An 18021-nucleotide genomic window follows, 5' to 3' on the forward strand; every position below is an offset into this window, starting at 1 on the left:
ATACCAGGGAGATGAGAGAGCCAACCGAGTTGCCAATCTTAAAACATGTCTACTGAAGCAACAAGATTTTTTTAAGAAAGTAACCAAAGAGAATAACGCAGCAGTCGAAGCTAGCTATGTGGTTAGTGAGATGATTGCTAAAGCAGGAAAGCCATTTACAGAAGGTGAATTTGTCAAAAAGTGCCTGTTACAGGCTGCAAGTATTGTCTGTCCAGAAAAGAAAGGTCAGTTCAGCAACATCAGCCTTTCTGCCAACACCGTGGCAGAGCGCATTTGTGACATGTCAAGTGACATTTATGATCAACTGTGTGAGAAAGCAAAATGTTTCAGTGTATACTCAGTCGCTCTTGATGAGACCACAGACATCACTGACACTGCCCAGCTCGCAATATATGTCCGTGGTGTTGATGACAATTTTGAAGTGACAGAGGAGTTGCTCACAGTAATGCCAATGCATGGCCAGACCACCGCTCAGGAGATATTTCACCAGCTGTGTGATGCCATTGAGAATGCCGGTTTTTCATGGAAGAGATTTGTTGGGATAACAACTGATGGAGCGCCATCAATGACAGGGAGGAAAAATGGACTGGTGGCACTTGTTCAAAAAAAACTGGAAGAGGAGGGTGTGGAGGAAGCCATAGCTCTGCACTGCATTATCCATCAGCAGGCCCTTTGCAGCAAATGCCTGAAATTTGACAACGTGATGTCTGTTGTTGTGCAATGCATCAACCACATCAGATCCAGGGGCTTAAAACACAGAAGGTTCCGTGCTTTTTTAGAAGAAATGGAGTCAGAATATGGGGACGTGCTTTACTTCACCGAGGTACGTTGGCTCAGCAGGGGAAACATGTTGAAGAGATTTTTTGAGTTGAGAGCAGAAGTGAAAGTCTTCATGGAGAAGAATGGGGTGGCTGTTCCTGTGTTAAGTGATCCTATATGGCTCATGGACTTAGCTTTTCTTGTTGATGTCACGCATGAGCTTAATGTACTGAACAAGAGGTTACAAGGCCAGGGGCAACTTGTCAGTGCTGCCTATGACAATGTGAGAGCATTCTCCACAAAACTTATGCTATGGAAAGTTCAGCTATCTCAGACAAACCTTTGCCATTTCCCAGCATGCAAGGCACTTGTGGATGCAGGCACACCATTCAGTGGTGAGAAGTATGCTGATGCCATTTTGAAGCTACAGGAGGAATTTGACCACAGATTTGCAGACTTCAAGACGCACAGAGCCACATTTCAAATTTTTGCGGACCCCTTCTCCTTTGATGTGCAAGATGCCCCTCCTGTGCTTCAAATGGAGCTCATTGACCTGCAGTGCAACTCTGAACTCAAAGCCAAGTTCAGGGAGGTGAGTGGAAGAGCAGACAAGCTTGGGCAATTTTTGAGAGAATTGACTCCCAGCTTCCCTGAGCTTTCCAGAATGTTCAAGCGGACCATGTGCCTTTTTGGGAGCACGTACTTGTGTGAAAAGCTCTTCTCCACCTTGAACTTCAATAAGTCCAAGTACAGGACCAGACTTACTGATGAGCATCTTCAAAGTCTACTGAGGGTCTCAATTGCTTCCTCCCTCAAGCCAAATGTGGCTCGGCTATGCGAGAGGAAGCGCTGCCAGACCTCTAGCCAAAAGTAGGCAAGAGAAGCCATGTTCAGAACAGTTCATGTTGAAAGTTTCATTAATGTTCATGTTAAAGGTTAAATAACTGTTAATACTGTTAATTTGAATCTGAAAAAAAATAATTTCTCTACCCACCAACTATATGTGGTTTCTTAAGTTTTTCTTATTTGCTGTTTTATTATTATTTTATTTATTTATTACTGATTGATTGATTTATTTTCTTTATTCTTTATTTGTTTATTTATTTTTTCATCTTATTTTGTGTAGAAAATTAAAAATTAAGATATTTGAGAACAGTGGAATGTTTTATCAGAGCTTTTCTTGTGGAAAACCGGAACCAAAGCACTGAAAAAGTGTAGGGTATAGCAGAAGCAAAAGCATTGAAGACAGTTTTTTTTTTCTTTTTTTTTCTGTTTTTAATAAATGCGTTTTTTTTGTTGAAAACCTGATGCGGCCCAGCCTCACCCAGACCCTAGCTCCAGTGGCCCCCAGGTAAATTGAGTTTGAGACCCCTGCTCTATATAATATATATATTTAGATGTAATCATGTAGTTGCATAAAGTAAAAAAATAATAGCCTCTGTATAATATATATATTTAGATGTAATCATGTAGTTGTATAAGGTAAAAATAATATTCTCTATATATAATATATATATTTAGATGTAATCATGTAGTTGCATAAGGTAAAAAATAATATTCTCTACATAATATATATTTTAGATGTAATCATGTAGTTGCATAAGGTAAAAATAATATTCTCTATATATAATATATATTTTAGATGTAATCATGTAGTTGCATAAAGTAAAAAAAATAATAGCCTCTATATAATATACATATTTAGATGTAATCATGTAGTTGCATAAGGTAAAAAATAATTCTCTACGTAATATATATTTCAGATGTAATCATGTAGTTGCATTAGGTAAAAATAATATTCTCTATATATAATATATATTTTAGATGTAATCATGTAGTTGCATAAGGTAAAAAAAATAATAGCCTCTATATAATATATATATTTAGATGTAATCACGTAGTTGCATAAGGTAAAAAATAATATTCTCTATATATAATATATATTTTAGATGTAATCATGTAGTTGCACAAAGCAAAAAATAATAGCCTCTATATAATATATATATTTAGATGTAATCATGTAGTTGCATAAAGTAAAAAAATAATAGCCTCTATATAATATATATATTTAGATGTAATCATGTAGTTGCATAAGGTAAAAATAATATAAATTATAGATGTAATCATGTAGTTGTATAAAGTAAAAAAAATAATAGCCTCTATATATAATATATATATTTAGATGTAATCATGTAGTTGCATAAGGTAAAAATAATATTCTCTATATATAATATAAATTATAGATGTAAACATGTAGTTGCATAAAGTAAAAAATAATAGCCTCTATATAATATATATATTTAGATGTAATCATGTAGTTGCATAAGGAAAAAATAATATTCTCTATATAATATATATATTTAGATGTAATCATGTAGTTGCATAAGGTAAAAATATTATAAATTATAAATGTAATCATGTAGTTGTATAAAGTAAAAAAAATAATAGCCTCTATATATAATATATATATTTAGATGTAATCATGTAGTTGCATAAGGTAAAAAATAATATTCTCTATATAATATATTTAGATGTAATCATGTAGTTGCATAAGGTAAAAATAATATTATCTATATATAATATATATATTTTGATGTAATCATGTAGTTGCATAAGGTAAAAATAATATTCTCTATATATAATATAAATTATAGATGTAATCATGTAGTTGCATAAAGTAAAAAATAATAGCCTCTATATAATATATATAGTTAGATGTAATCATGTAGTTGCATAAGGTAAAAATAATATTCTCTACATAATATATATTTTTAGATGTAATCATGTAGTTGCATAAGGTAAAAATAATATTCTCTACATAATATATATTTTAGATGTAATCATGTAGTTGCATAAAGTAAAAAATAATATTCTCTATATATAATATATATATTTGGATGTAATCATGTAGTTGCATAAGGTAAAAATAATATTCTCTATATATAATATATATATTTGGATGTAATCATGTAGTTGCATAAAGTAAAAAATAATATTCTCTATATATAATATATATATTTGGATGTAATCATGTAGTTGCATAAGGTAAAAAAAATATTCTCTATATATAATATATATTTTAGATGTAATCATGTAGTTGCATAAGGTAAAAATAATATTCTCTATATATAATATATATATTTAGATGTAATCATGTAGTTGTATAAGGTAAAAAATAATATTGTCTATATATAATATGTTTTTTAGATGTAATCATGTAGTTGCATAAAGTAAAAAATAATATGCTCTACATAATATATATGTTAGATGTAATCATGTCGTTGCGAAAGAGCTGAAAAATCTTGAAAATGTATTGATAAGGGGAAATAATAAACCCTGGCTAAAGCACCTTAGACTGTCATACCACATATTGTCCACTAGAGCGCAGCAAAGTGCTTTGTCGTGAGTGAATTTATGTTTTTGTATGAATGAAGACTTTATTTGTTTCCCTTATTGGATACTTGACACTAAAGGACACCTGTGTGTGTGTGTGTGTGTGTGTGTGTGTGTGTGTGTGTGTGTGTGTGTGTGTGTGTGTGTGTGTGTGTGTGTGTGTGTGTGTGTGTGTTGCCCACAAAGGACATCTATTTGCACAACCCCAACGTGCGCTGGGAGGACATCATCGGCCTGGAGGACGCAAAGCGATTAGTCAAGGAGGCGGTGGTCTACCCCATTAAGGTGTGCCCACTGCTATTTCAGCACCGCTCGCCCTTCTTCGATTCTGAATACATCTCCTTTAAAGAGTCGGGGGGTCAGGTCGGGATGACATGAAATCTATAAGTGGGATAATATGGCAACACGGCGCGCGCTTCATGTGGACTTTTACATCCAGATGTCATGTCGTACCAGCTCCTGATGGATGTGATGACATCCAATCAGGCGGTCTGCATGCCGGTGACATTTACACACCCAGATGAGGACGGATGCCTCCATCTGCCTCCCTGCACCTCTCTTTTTATTCAATAACATCCTGTCTCCATTATTATTCATTCTCTGGGGTATAAGGTCACTTGCTGATCCCAACCAGCCCGTGTTCATCACCTAAGATTCTTACTAATGTGTGTGCCAGCCATAACCTCCACCAAGTCATACATCAGGCTAGACCGTGTTCATCACCTAAGATTCTTACTAATGTGTGTGCCAGCCATAACCTCCACCAAGTCATGCATCAGGCTAGACCAGGGGTCACCAACCTTTTTGAAACCAAGAGCTACTTCTTGGGTAGTGATTAATGCGAAGGGCTATCAGTTTGATACACACTTAAATAAATTGCCAGAAATAGCTAATTTGCTCAATTTACCTTTAACTCTATGTTATTGTTAATAATTAATTATATTTACACTTAATTGAACGGTTTAAAAGAGGAAAAAACAAGAATAAAATGACAGTTAAATTTTGAAACATAGTTTATCTTCAATTTCGACTCTTTAAAATTCAAAATTCAACCGAAAAAAAGAAGAGAAAAACTAGCTAATTCGAATCTTTTTGAAAAAATAAAAAAAATAATGTATGGAACATCATTAGTAATTTTTCCTGATTAAGATTAATTTTAGAATTTGGATGACATGTTTTAAATAGGTTAAAATCCAATCTGCACTTTGTTAGAATATATAACAAATTGGACCAAGCTATATTTCTAACAAAGACAAATCGTTATTTCTTCTAGATTTTCCAGAACAAAAATGTTAAAAGAAATTCAAAAGACTTTGAAATAAGGTTTAAATTTGATTCTACAGATTTTCTAGATTTGCCAGAATATTTTTTTTGAATTTTAATCATGATAAGTTTGAAGAAATATTTCACAAATATTCTTCGTCGACAAAACAGAAGCTAAAATGAAGAATTAAATTAAAATGTATATATTTTTCTTTACAATAAAAAAAATAAAAATTACTTGAACATTGATTTAAATTGTCAGGAAATAAGAGGAATTAATTTAAAAGGTAAAAAGGTATATGTGTTTAAAAATCCTAAAATTATTTTTAAGGTTGTATTTTTTTCTCTAAAATTGTCTTTCTGAAAGTTATAAGAAGCAAAGTTAAAAAAAAAAAGAATTGATTTAAACAAGTGAAGACCAAGTCTTTAAAATATTTCCTTGGATTTTCACATTCTATTTGAGTTTTGTCTCTCTTAGAATTAAAAATGTCGAGCAAGGCGAGACCAGCTTGCTAATAAATAAATAGAATTTAAAAAATAGAGGCAGCTCACTGGTAAGTGCTGCTATTTGAGCTATTTTTAGAACAGGCCAGCGGGCTACTCATCTGGTCCTTACGGGCTACCTGGTGCCCGCGGGCACCGCGTTGGTGACCCATGGGCTAGACCATGTTCATCACCTAAGATTCTTACTAATGTGTGTGCCAGCCATAACCTCCACCAAGTCATACATCAGGCTTAGCTCCGCTTTTTTGTGTTTGATTGCCAAACAGATGGAAAGTTATGCCAACTGTTGTTGTTTTTTAATGCCACAGTACCCACAGCTCTTCACGGGCATCCTCTCTCCCTGGAAGGGCCTGCTACTTTACGGCCCCCCGGGTAACCACACCATTTCCCTGCCGGTTACCCCAACTGCGTGTTGACCTTTGACCTCCCGCTCACAGGTACGGGCAAGACCCTGCTGGCCAAAGCCGTGGCCACCGAGTGCAAGACGACCTTCTTCAACATCTCGGCCTCGAGCATAGTGAGCAAGTGGCGAGGGGACTCGGAAAAACTGGTCAGGGTAAGTCTGTCCTCCAGTGGACACGACATTAGGTACACCAGTACAATAGGTGTGCTGACCAAGTTAACAATGTGGTTATTAGTACACACATTATGATGTATACAAGTACACACATTATGATGTATACAAGTACACACATTATGATGTATACAAGTACACACATTATGATGTATACAAGTACATAGGGCTGGGCGATATGGCCTTTTATTAATATGTGGATATTTTTAGGCCATGTCATGATACACCATATATATGTGGATATGTTTAGGCCATGTCATGATACACCATATATATGTGGATATGTTTAGGCCATGTCATGATACACCATATATATGTGGATATGTTTAGGCCATGTCATGATACACCATATATATGTGGATATGTTTAGTCCATGTCACGATACACCATATATATGTGGATATGTTTAGTCCATGTCACGATACACCATATATATGTGGATATGTTTAGTCCATGTCACGATACACCATATATATGTGGATATGTTTAGTCCATGTCACCATACACCATATATATGTGGATATGTTTAGTCCATGTCACCATACACCATATATATGTGGATATGTTTAGTCCATGTCACGATATACCATATATATGTGGATATGTTTAGTCCATGTCACGATACACCATATATATGTGGATATGTTTAGTCCATGTCACCATACACCATATATATGTGGATATGTTTAGTCCATGTCACCATACACCATATATATGTGGATATGTTTAGTCCATGTCACGATACACCATATATATGTGGATATGTTTAGTCCATGTCACCATACACCATATATATGTGGATATGTTTAGTCCATGTCACGATACACCATATATATGTGGATATGTTTAGTCCATGTCACCATACACCATATATATGTGGATATGTTTAGTCCATGTCACCATACACCATATATATGTGGATATGTTTAGTCCATGTCACGATATACCATATATATGTGGATATGTTTAGTCCATGTCACCATACACCATATATATGTGGATATGTTTAGTCCATGTCACCATACACCATATATATGTGGATATGTTTAGTCCATGTCACCATACACCATATATATGTGGATATGTTTAGTCCATGTCACCATACACCATATATATGTGGATATGTTTAGTCCATGTCACGATACACCATATATATGTGGATATGTTTAGTCCATGTCACCATACACCATATATATGTGGATATGTTTAGTCCATGTCACGATATACCATATATATGTGGATATGTTTAGTCCATGTCACGATACACCATATATATGTGGATATGTTTAGTCCATGTCACCATACACCATATATATGTGGATATGTTTAGTCCATGTCACCATACACCATATATATGTGGATATGTTTAGTCCATGTCACGATACACCATATATATGTGGATATGTTTAGTCCATGTCACCATACACCATATATATGTGGATATGTTTAGTCCATGTCACGATACACCATATATATGTGGATATGTTTAGTCCATGTCACCATACACCATATATATGTGGATATGTTTAGTCCATGTCACCATACACCATATATATGTGGATATGTTTAGTCCATGTCACGATATACCATATATATGTGGATATGTTTAGTCCATGTCACCATACACCATATATATGTGGATATGTTTAGTCCATGTCACCATACACCATATATATGTGGATATGTTTAGTCCATGTCACCATACACCATATATATGTGGATATGTTTAGTCCATGTCACCATACACCATATATATGTGGATATGTTTAGTCCATGTCAGGATACACCATATATATGTGGATATGTTTAGTCCATGTCACGATACACCATATATATGTGGATATGTTTAGTCCATGTCACGATACACCATATATATGTGGATATGTTTAGTCCATGTCACCATACACCATATATATGTGGATATGTTTAGTCCATGTCACCATACACCATATATATGTGGATATGTTTAGTCCATGTCACGATATACCATATATATGTGGATATGTTTAGTCCATGTCACGATACACCATATATATGTGGATATGTTTAGTCCATGTCACCATACACCATATATATGTGGATATGTTTAGTCCATGTCACGATACACCATATATATGTGGATATGTTTAGTCCATGTCACGATACACCATATATATGTGGATATGTTTAGTCCATGTCACCATACACCATATATATGTGGATATGTTTAGTCCATGTCACGATACACCATATATATGTGGATATGTTTAGTCCATGTCACGATACACCATATATATGTGGATATGTTTAGTCCATGTCACCATACACCATATATATGTGGATATGTTTAGTCCATGTCACGATATACCATATATATGTGGATATGTTTAGTCCATGTCACCATACACCATATATATGTGGATATGTTTAGTCCATGTCACCATACACCATATATATGTGGATATGTTTAGTCCATGTCACCATACACCATATATATGTGGATATGTTTAGTCCATGTCACCATACACCATATATATGTGGATATGTTTAGTCCATGTCAGGATACACCATATATATGTGGATATGTTTAGTCCATGTCAGGATACACCATATATATGTGGATATGTTTAGTCCATGTCACGATACACCATATATATGTGGATATGTTTAGTCCATGTCACGATACACCATATATATGTGGATATGTTTAGTCCATGTCACCATACACCATATATATGTGGATATGTTTAGTCCATGTCACCATACACCATATATATGTGGATATGTTTAGTCCATGTCACGATATACCATATATATGTGGATATGTTTAGTCCATGTCACGATACACCATATATATGTGGATATGTTTAGTCCATGTCACCATACACCATATATATGTGGATATGTTTAGTCCATGTCACCATACACCATATATATGTGGATATGTTTAGTCCATGTCACGATACACCATATATATGTGGATATGTTTAGTCCATGTCACCATACACCATATATATGTGGATATGTTTAGTCCATGTCACGATACACCATATATATGTGGATATGTTTAGTCCATGTCACCATACACCATATATATGTGGATATGTTTAGTCCATGTCACCATACACCATATATATGTGGATATGTTTAGTCCATGTCACCATACACCATATATATGTGGATATGTTTAGTCCATGTCACGATATACCATATATATGTGGATATGTTTAGTCCATGTCACCATACACCATATATATGTGGATATGTTTAGTCCATGTCACCATACACCATATATATGTGGATATGTTTAGTCCATGTCACCATACACCATATATATGTGGATATGTTTAGTCCATGTCACCATACACCATATATATGTGGATATGTTTAGTCCATGTCAGGATACACCATATATATGTGGATATGTTTAGTCCATGTCACGATACACCATATATATGTGGATATGTTTAGTCCATGTCACCATACACCATATATATGTGGATATGTTTAGTCCATGTCACCATACACCATATATATGTGGATATGTTTAGTCCATGTCAGGATACACCATATATATGTGGATATGTTTAGTCCATGTCACGATACACCATATATATGTGGATATGTTTAGTCCATGTCACGATACACCATATATATGTGGATATGTTTAGTCCATGTCACGATACACCATATATATGTGGATATGTTTAGTCCATGTCACGATACACCATATATATGTGGATATGTTTAGTCCATGTCACGATACACCATATATATGTGGATATGTTTAGGCCATGTCACCATACACCATATATATGTGGATATGTTTAGTCCATGTCACGATACACCATATATATGTGGATATGTTTAGTCCATGTCACCATACACCATATATATGTGGATATGTTTAGTCCATGTCAGGATACACCATATATATGTGGATATGTTTAGTCCATGTCACGATACACCATATATATGTGGATATGTTTAGTCCATGTCACCATACACCATATATATGTGGATATGTTTAGTCCATGTCACGATACACCATATATATGTGGATATGTTTAGGCCATGTCACCATACACCATATATATGTGGATATGTTTAGTCCATGTCACGATACACCATATATATGTGGATATGTTTAGTCCATGTCACCATACACCATATATATGTGGATATGTTTAGTCCATGTCACGATACACCATATATATGTGGATATGTTTAGTCCATGTCACGATACACCATATATATGTGGATATGTTTAGTCCATGTCACGATACACCATATATATGTGGATATGTTTAGTCCATGTCACCATACACCATATATATGTGGATATGTTTAGTCCATGTCAGGATACACCATATATATGTGGATATGTTTAGTCCATGTCACGATACACCATATATATGTGGATATGTTTAGTCCATGTCACCATACACCATATATATGTGGATATGTTTAGTCCATGTCACGATACACCATATATATGTGGATATGTTTAGGCCATGTCACCATACACCATATATATGTGGATATGTTTAGTCCATGTCACGATACACCATATATATGTGGATATGTTTAGTCCATGTCACCATACACCATATATATGTGGATATGTTTAGTCCATGTCACGATACACCATATATATGTGGATATGTTTAGTCCATGTCACGATACACCATATATATGTGGATATGTTTAGTCCATGTCACGATACACCATATATATGTGGATATGTTTAGTCCATGTCACGATACACCATATATATGTGGATATGTTTAGGCCATGTCACCATACACCATATATATGTGGATATGTTTAGTCCATGTCACCATACACCATATATATGTGGATATGTTTAGGCCATGTCATGATACACCATATATATGTGGATATGTTTAGTCCATGTCACGATACACCATATATATGTGGATATGTTTAGTCCATGTCACGATACACCATATATATGTGGATATGTTTAGTCCATGTCACGATACACCATATATATGTGGATATGTTTAGTCCATGTCACGATACACCATATATATGTGGATATGTTTAGGCCATGTCACCATACACCATATATATGTGGATATGTTTAGTCCATGTCACCATACACCATATATATGTGGATATGTTTAGTCCATGTCACGATACACCATATATATGTGGATATGTTTAGTCCATGTCACGATACACCATATATATGTGGATATGTTTAGTCCATGTCACGATACACCATATATATGTGGATATGTTTAGTCCATGTCACCATACACCATATATATGTGGATATGTTTAGTCCATGTCACGATACACCATATATATGTGGATATTTTGCCTTGATGCATTTTTACACTTGATGCATATAATCACAGCAGTATGATGATTCTATGTGTCTACATTAAAACATTCTTCTTCATACTGCATTAATATATGCTACTTTTAAACTTCCATGCAGAGAGGGAAATCACAACTAAAAGTGTATTTATTAAACAGTTATTAAGCAGTGGCACAAACATTCATGTCATTTCCAAAACAGAAAGTGCAAGATTGTCAGAGACATTTTAAAACAAGCTATTAGTGCACTTTTGTGCATGATGTCACTAAGATGACATATCAAAACAACACTCAATTAAAGTGCACTTTTTGTACAGAACGCCACTACAATAGTTTAAAACTAATAAAGTGCACTTTTGTGCATGATGTCACACAAGATATTTCAATAAGTGTCAAATAAAAATGAGCTGCATAATAGGAAATCAAATAATGTACGTCCTTCACTATGTGGTAGGTTCCTGCGGACGCTATCTCCTTCTGTTGTTGACTATTTGTTTCATTTCATTGTGGGTGTGGCACCGAACAGAGATGTTGACATGCGGAGTTTCAAGCACTCTTCATTCTCTAGCAGATGACTTTTCAAATGATGCTACAAATTAGCAGTGCTGCTACTTTTTGTAGCAACGCTTTTGCCACATACTTGACATATTACGGTTGTCTGTTCGACATCTTCCCGCTTGAAGCCAAACCACCGCCAGACGATGGAACCCCTGCTGTTTTTCTTGGGAATTAATTATTCTTCCTTCATTTGTTACCAGATTTGCACCTTCTTTCTCTCGTATTACCACTCGCACCACTCCGCTAGCATCACAGCTAATGTTACCCATTCCGCTACCTCTCTGCTGGGCGAGGGCGTATGACGTTGCACGCGCGACAGTATGTGACGTATGTAAGAAGGTGCGCTTGTTTTATGTCTCTGTGAGAAGGAGAGACAATATAGTCATTTTCTATATCGTACAGATACAAACCCGCGATATATCGAGTATATTCCATATATCGCCCAGCCCTATAAGTACACACAACAATTGTGACATAGATACTTTGTGTACCTAATGCATTGGCCCATGTGTTTTTTCTCCTTGCAGGTTCTATTCGAGCTGGCCCGATACCACGCTCCCTCCACCATTTTCCTGGATGAGCTGGAGTCAGTGATGGGCCAGAGAGGAAGCAACATGATGTGGGTTCCATGAAACAGTTTAAACAATTAATGCAGGTGAACGTCAAAACATTAAAAATATCTTGCTGAAGTCCATTCATGTCAGCAATTTAACTTCAAATATGAAACTAATATTAATATTAATACTCACTACGTGCAAAGTGAGCTATGTCAACAATTATCATGATTGACAGTTTTTGAAAACCCAACATTTTCTGAGATTTTCAATTATAGGTTTTTATAAGATGTACACCATAACCATCACATTTGATCAAAAGAAGGATTTAAATATCTTGAGTTGCACGTTATGTCGTATATTAGTTTCACCTTGTCAATATAATTGCTGGAATAAACAAAACTTTGCACGATATTCTAATTTTTGGAGTTTCACCTTTATATCTCATTATGCATGTCCAATATTTATTTTAATATAGTTTATATATTTGTATTAGTCCTGTCAAACGAGTATTTTTATTCACATTAATAACACTTTCGAATTTTGATTAATTGTAAGTTATTACTCAGTTGCATAATTGAAACGTTGTTGCCTTCACTCATATTTGCATTTGATTCATCTTCCTGTGTCAATGGTTCATGCGATCATTATTTGTAATTATTCACATAATTAAACTAACTAAATAAAAAAAAGGAAAAAAAACAGAATGCTGGACGACAGCAAAGACTTACTATATAACCAAACTTGTTATATTTGACAGCCCTAATTAATGTATCACTTTTATATGAATATAATTTATGCATTTGTATTAGATCTGTCAAATGCAATGCATTAACTCATGCAATTAATCATTTAATTGACGAATTATCGCATTAATCACACATCACTGCAGATTAATCACAATTTATTTAGATGCTCTTGTACTTTAACTGCAGATGGTGACATGAAAAGGTCGTTAATACAGTCGGTGATCAGTTGGATGCATTCATTAGTGCAAAGTTCTCAAAATAAAGCCTGTCTGCATTTTACACAAAAGTTTGGAGCAAATAAATGACATTCAAGCAGAACATTTAAAAATGTTGCTGTGTGACACTCTGATTTGTGTCAAAATATCAGGGTCTTTCTTTAAAGTTAATTACAAAAGCGAGTAATAACCTGGAATTAATTCCAAAATCAAAAGTAAGATTAAAGTGTTAACAAATATTATTCAACAGAACAAATGTTTATAAAGTCTATGACCTCATTTTTCCGGCTGATCTTTTTGTAAAGTGCCGTCAAATGCAGAGTCGTATTTATCGCAGGGTGTATCGCTTATGATCTGACAGTCATGGAAAATATCCAAATGTAACTCATGACAAATATCTGACGTTAGCATGTAGCCACTTAGCATGGTGAAGCGTGTCAAGGTTGCATTCAACATGGTTGCACTGCTCTTGTGTTTCCAGAGGCGAGCATGAGGGCAGTCGAAGGATGAAGACAGAGCTCCTGGTCCAGATGGATGGACTGGCCAGGTCTGAGGACCTGGTTTTTGTACTGGCAGCATCCAATCTGCCTTGGTAACACAAACAAACCTCACATCCTACTATTTGTAGCCTTTGCCAGCATATTACAGTAACAAAACAAATATGATTGTATTATTTTGAAGTGAAGTGATTGAGGAGAAAGTGTTCCTCCCTCAGGGAACTGGACCACGGGATGCTGAGGAGACTGGAAAAGAGGATTCTTGTCGGTCTTCCTCCTGCACTCGCCCGCCAAGCTATGATCTCTCATTGGCTGCCCGCTGTCAACAGCACAGGGGAGGTGCACCTCCACGCGGACCTGGACTACCAGCGACTTGGGAAGGTTTGCTTACTCATCTTCACTTAGTGCATTGTTTTCAACCACTGTGCTGCGGCACACCGTGAGATACAGTCTGGTGTGCCGTGGGAGATTATCTAGTGTCTATTTGGGTTAAAAATATTATTTGCAAAGCAGTAATTATAGTCTGCAAATGATGTGTTGTTGTTGAGTGTCTGTGCTGTCTAGAGCTCGTGTAATACTCTTCCATATCAGTAGGTGGCAGCAGGTAGTTAATTGCTTTGTAGATGTCAGGAACAGCGGGAGGCAGTGTGCAGGTAAAAAGGTGTCTGATGCTTAAACCAAAAATAAGCAAAAGGTGAGTGCCCCTAAGAAAAGGCATTGAAGCTTAGGGAAGGCTATGCAGAACGGAACTAAAACTAAACTGGCAACAAAGTAAACAAAAACAGAATGCTGGACGACAGCAAAGACTTACTGTGGCGCAAAGACAATGTACATCCGAACATGACATGACAATCAACAATGTCCCCACAAAGAAGGATAAAAACAACTGAAATATTCTTGATTGCTAAAACAAAGTAGATGCGGGAAATATCGCTCAAAGGAAGACATGAAACTGCTACAGGAAAATACCAAAAAAAGAGGAAAAAGCCACCAAAATAGGAGCGCAAGACAAGAAGTAAAACACTACACACAGGAAAACAGCAATAAAGTCCAAATAAGTCAGGGTGTGATGTGACAGGTGGTGACAGTACACCTACTTTGAGACAAGAGCTATAGTGATGCATGCTTGGTTATGCTTTAAAGTCATATCCAACAACCACTTTTTACTGTCAACTGAGTTTCGTTTTTTAATGTTTTCTGCTGGTGGTGTGCCTCCGTGTTTTTTCAATGACAAAAAATGTCCCTTGTCTCAAAAAAGGGTTGACAAACACTGGCCTAGCGTACTGAAACATCATCATCATCATCAAGTGGCGTTTGTCTAGCGTACTGAAACATGATCATCATCAAGTGGCGTTTGTCTAGCGTACTGAAACATGATCATCATCATCAAGTGGCGTTTGTCTAGCGTACTGAAACATGATCATCATCAAGTGGCGTTTGTCTAGCGTACTGAAACATGATCATCCTCATCAAGTGGCGTTTGTCTAGCGTACTGAAACATGATCATCATCATCAAGTGGCGTTTGTCTAGCGTACTGAAACATGATCATCATCATCAAGTGGCGTTTGTCTAGCGTACTGAAACATGATCATCATCAAGTGGCGTTTGTCTAGCGTACTGAAACATGATCATCATCATCAAGTGGCGTTTGTCTAGCGTACTGAAACATGATCATCATCATCAAGTGGCGTTTGTCTAGCGTACTGAAACATGATCATCATCAAGTGGCGTTTGTCTAGCGTACTGAAACATGATCATCATCAAGTGGCGTTTGTCTAGCGTACTGAAACATGATCATCATCATCAAGTGGCGTTTGTCTAGCGTACTGAAACATGATCATCATCAAGTGGCGTTTGTCTAGCGTACTGAAACATGATCATCATCATCAAGTGGCGTTTGTCTAGCGTACTGAAACATGATCATCATCATCAAGTGGCGTTTGTCTAGCGTACTGAAACATGATCATCATCATCAAGTGGCGTTTGTCTAGCGTACTGAAACATGATCATCATCATCAAGTGGCGTTTGTCTAGCGTACTGAAACATGATCATCATCATCAAGTAGCGTTTGTCTAGCGTACTGAAACATGATCATCATCATCAAGTGGCGTTTGTCTAGCGTACTGAAACATGATCATCATCAAGTGGCGTTTGTCTAGCGTACTGAAACATGATCATCATCAAGTGGCGTTTGTCTAGCGTACTGAAACATGATCATCATCAAGTGGCGTTTGTCTAGCGTACTGAAACATGATGATCATCATCAAGTGGTGTTTGTCTAGCGTACTGAAACATGATCATCATCATCAAGTGGTGTTTGTCTAGCGTACTGAAACATGATCATCATCAAGTGGCGTTTGTCTAGCGTACTGAAACATGATCATCATCAAGTGGCGTTTGTCTAGCGTACTGAAACATGATCATCATCAAGTGGCGTTTGTCTAGCGTACTGAAACATGATCATCATCATCAAGTGGCGTTTGTCTAGCGTACTGAAACATGATCATCATCAAGTGGCGTTTGTCTAGCGTACTGAAACATGATGATCATCATCAAGTGGCGTTTGTCTAGCGTACTGAAACATGATCATCATCATCAAGTGGTGTTTGTCTAGCGTACTGAAACATGATCATCATCAAGTGGCGTTTGTCTAGCGTACTGAAACATGATCATCATCAAGTGGCGTTTGTCTAGCGTACTGAAACATGATCATCATCATCAAGTGGCGTTTGTCTAGCGTACTGAAACATGATCATCATCAAGTGGCGTTTGTCTAGCATACTGAAACATGATCATCATCAAGTGGCGTTTGTCTAGCGTACTGAAACATGATCATCATCAAGTGGCGTTTGTCTAGCATACTGAAACATGATCATCATCATCAAGTGGCGTTTGTTTAGCGTACTGAAACATGATCATCATCATCAAGTGGCGTTTGTCTAGCGTACTGAAACATGATCATCATCATCAAGTGGCGTTTGTTTAGCGTACTGAAACATGATCATCATCATCAAGTGGCGTTTGTCTAGCGTACTGAAACATGATCATCATCATCAAGTGGCGTTTGTCTAGCGTACTGAAACATGATCATCATCATCAAGTGGCGTTTGTCTAGCGTACTGAAACATGATCATCATCAAGTGGCGTTTGTCTAGCGTACTGAAACATGATGATCATCATCAAGTGGCGTTTGTCTAGCGTACTGAAACATGATCATCATCATCAAGTGGTGTTTGTCTAGCGTACTGAAACATGATCATCATCAAGTGGCGTTTGTCTAGCGTACTGAAACATGATCATCATCAAGTGGCGTTTGTCTAGCGTACTGAAACATGATCATCATCATCAAGTGGCGTTTGTCTAGCGTACTGAAACATGATCATCATCAAGTGGCGTTTGTCTAGCATACTGAAACATGATCATCATCAAGTGGCGTTTGTCTAGCGTACTGAAACATGATCATCATCAAGTGGCGTTTGTCTAGCATACTGAAACATGATCATCATCATCAAGTGGCGTTTGTTTAGCGTACTGAAACATGATCATCATCATCAAGTGGCGTTTGTCTAGCGTACTGAAACATGATCATCATCATCAAGTGGCGTTTGTTTAGCGTACTGAAACA

General features: G+C 36.3%; 1 protein-coding gene across 2 annotated transcripts in view; it reads left to right on the top strand.

Annotated features, from left to right (window-relative positions):
- LOC133638784 (katanin p60 ATPase-containing subunit A-like 2) overlaps window positions 1-18021 on the top strand; it is a 30399-nt gene that overhangs the window by 11379 nt on the left and 999 nt on the right. For both annotated transcript variants that reach the window (XM_062031727.1, XM_062031729.1), the window contains exons 9-14: window positions 4339-4437; window positions 6228-6291; window positions 6357-6475; window positions 12907-12998; window positions 14379-14489; window positions 14613-14775. In XM_062031727.1, the coding sequence (XP_061887711.1) occupies window positions 4339-4437; window positions 6228-6291; window positions 6357-6475; window positions 12907-12998; window positions 14379-14489; window positions 14613-14775 (648 nt within the window). The remainder of the gene's footprint in view (window positions 1-4338; window positions 4438-6227; window positions 6292-6356; window positions 6476-12906; window positions 12999-14378; window positions 14490-14612; window positions 14776-18021) is intronic.

Source organism: Entelurus aequoreus, linkage group LG21 (assembly GCF_033978785.1).
Source record: "Entelurus aequoreus isolate RoL-2023_Sb linkage group LG21, RoL_Eaeq_v1.1, whole genome shotgun sequence".
NCBI classification, from domain to species: Eukaryota; Metazoa; Chordata; class Actinopteri; order Syngnathiformes; family Syngnathidae; genus Entelurus; species Entelurus aequoreus.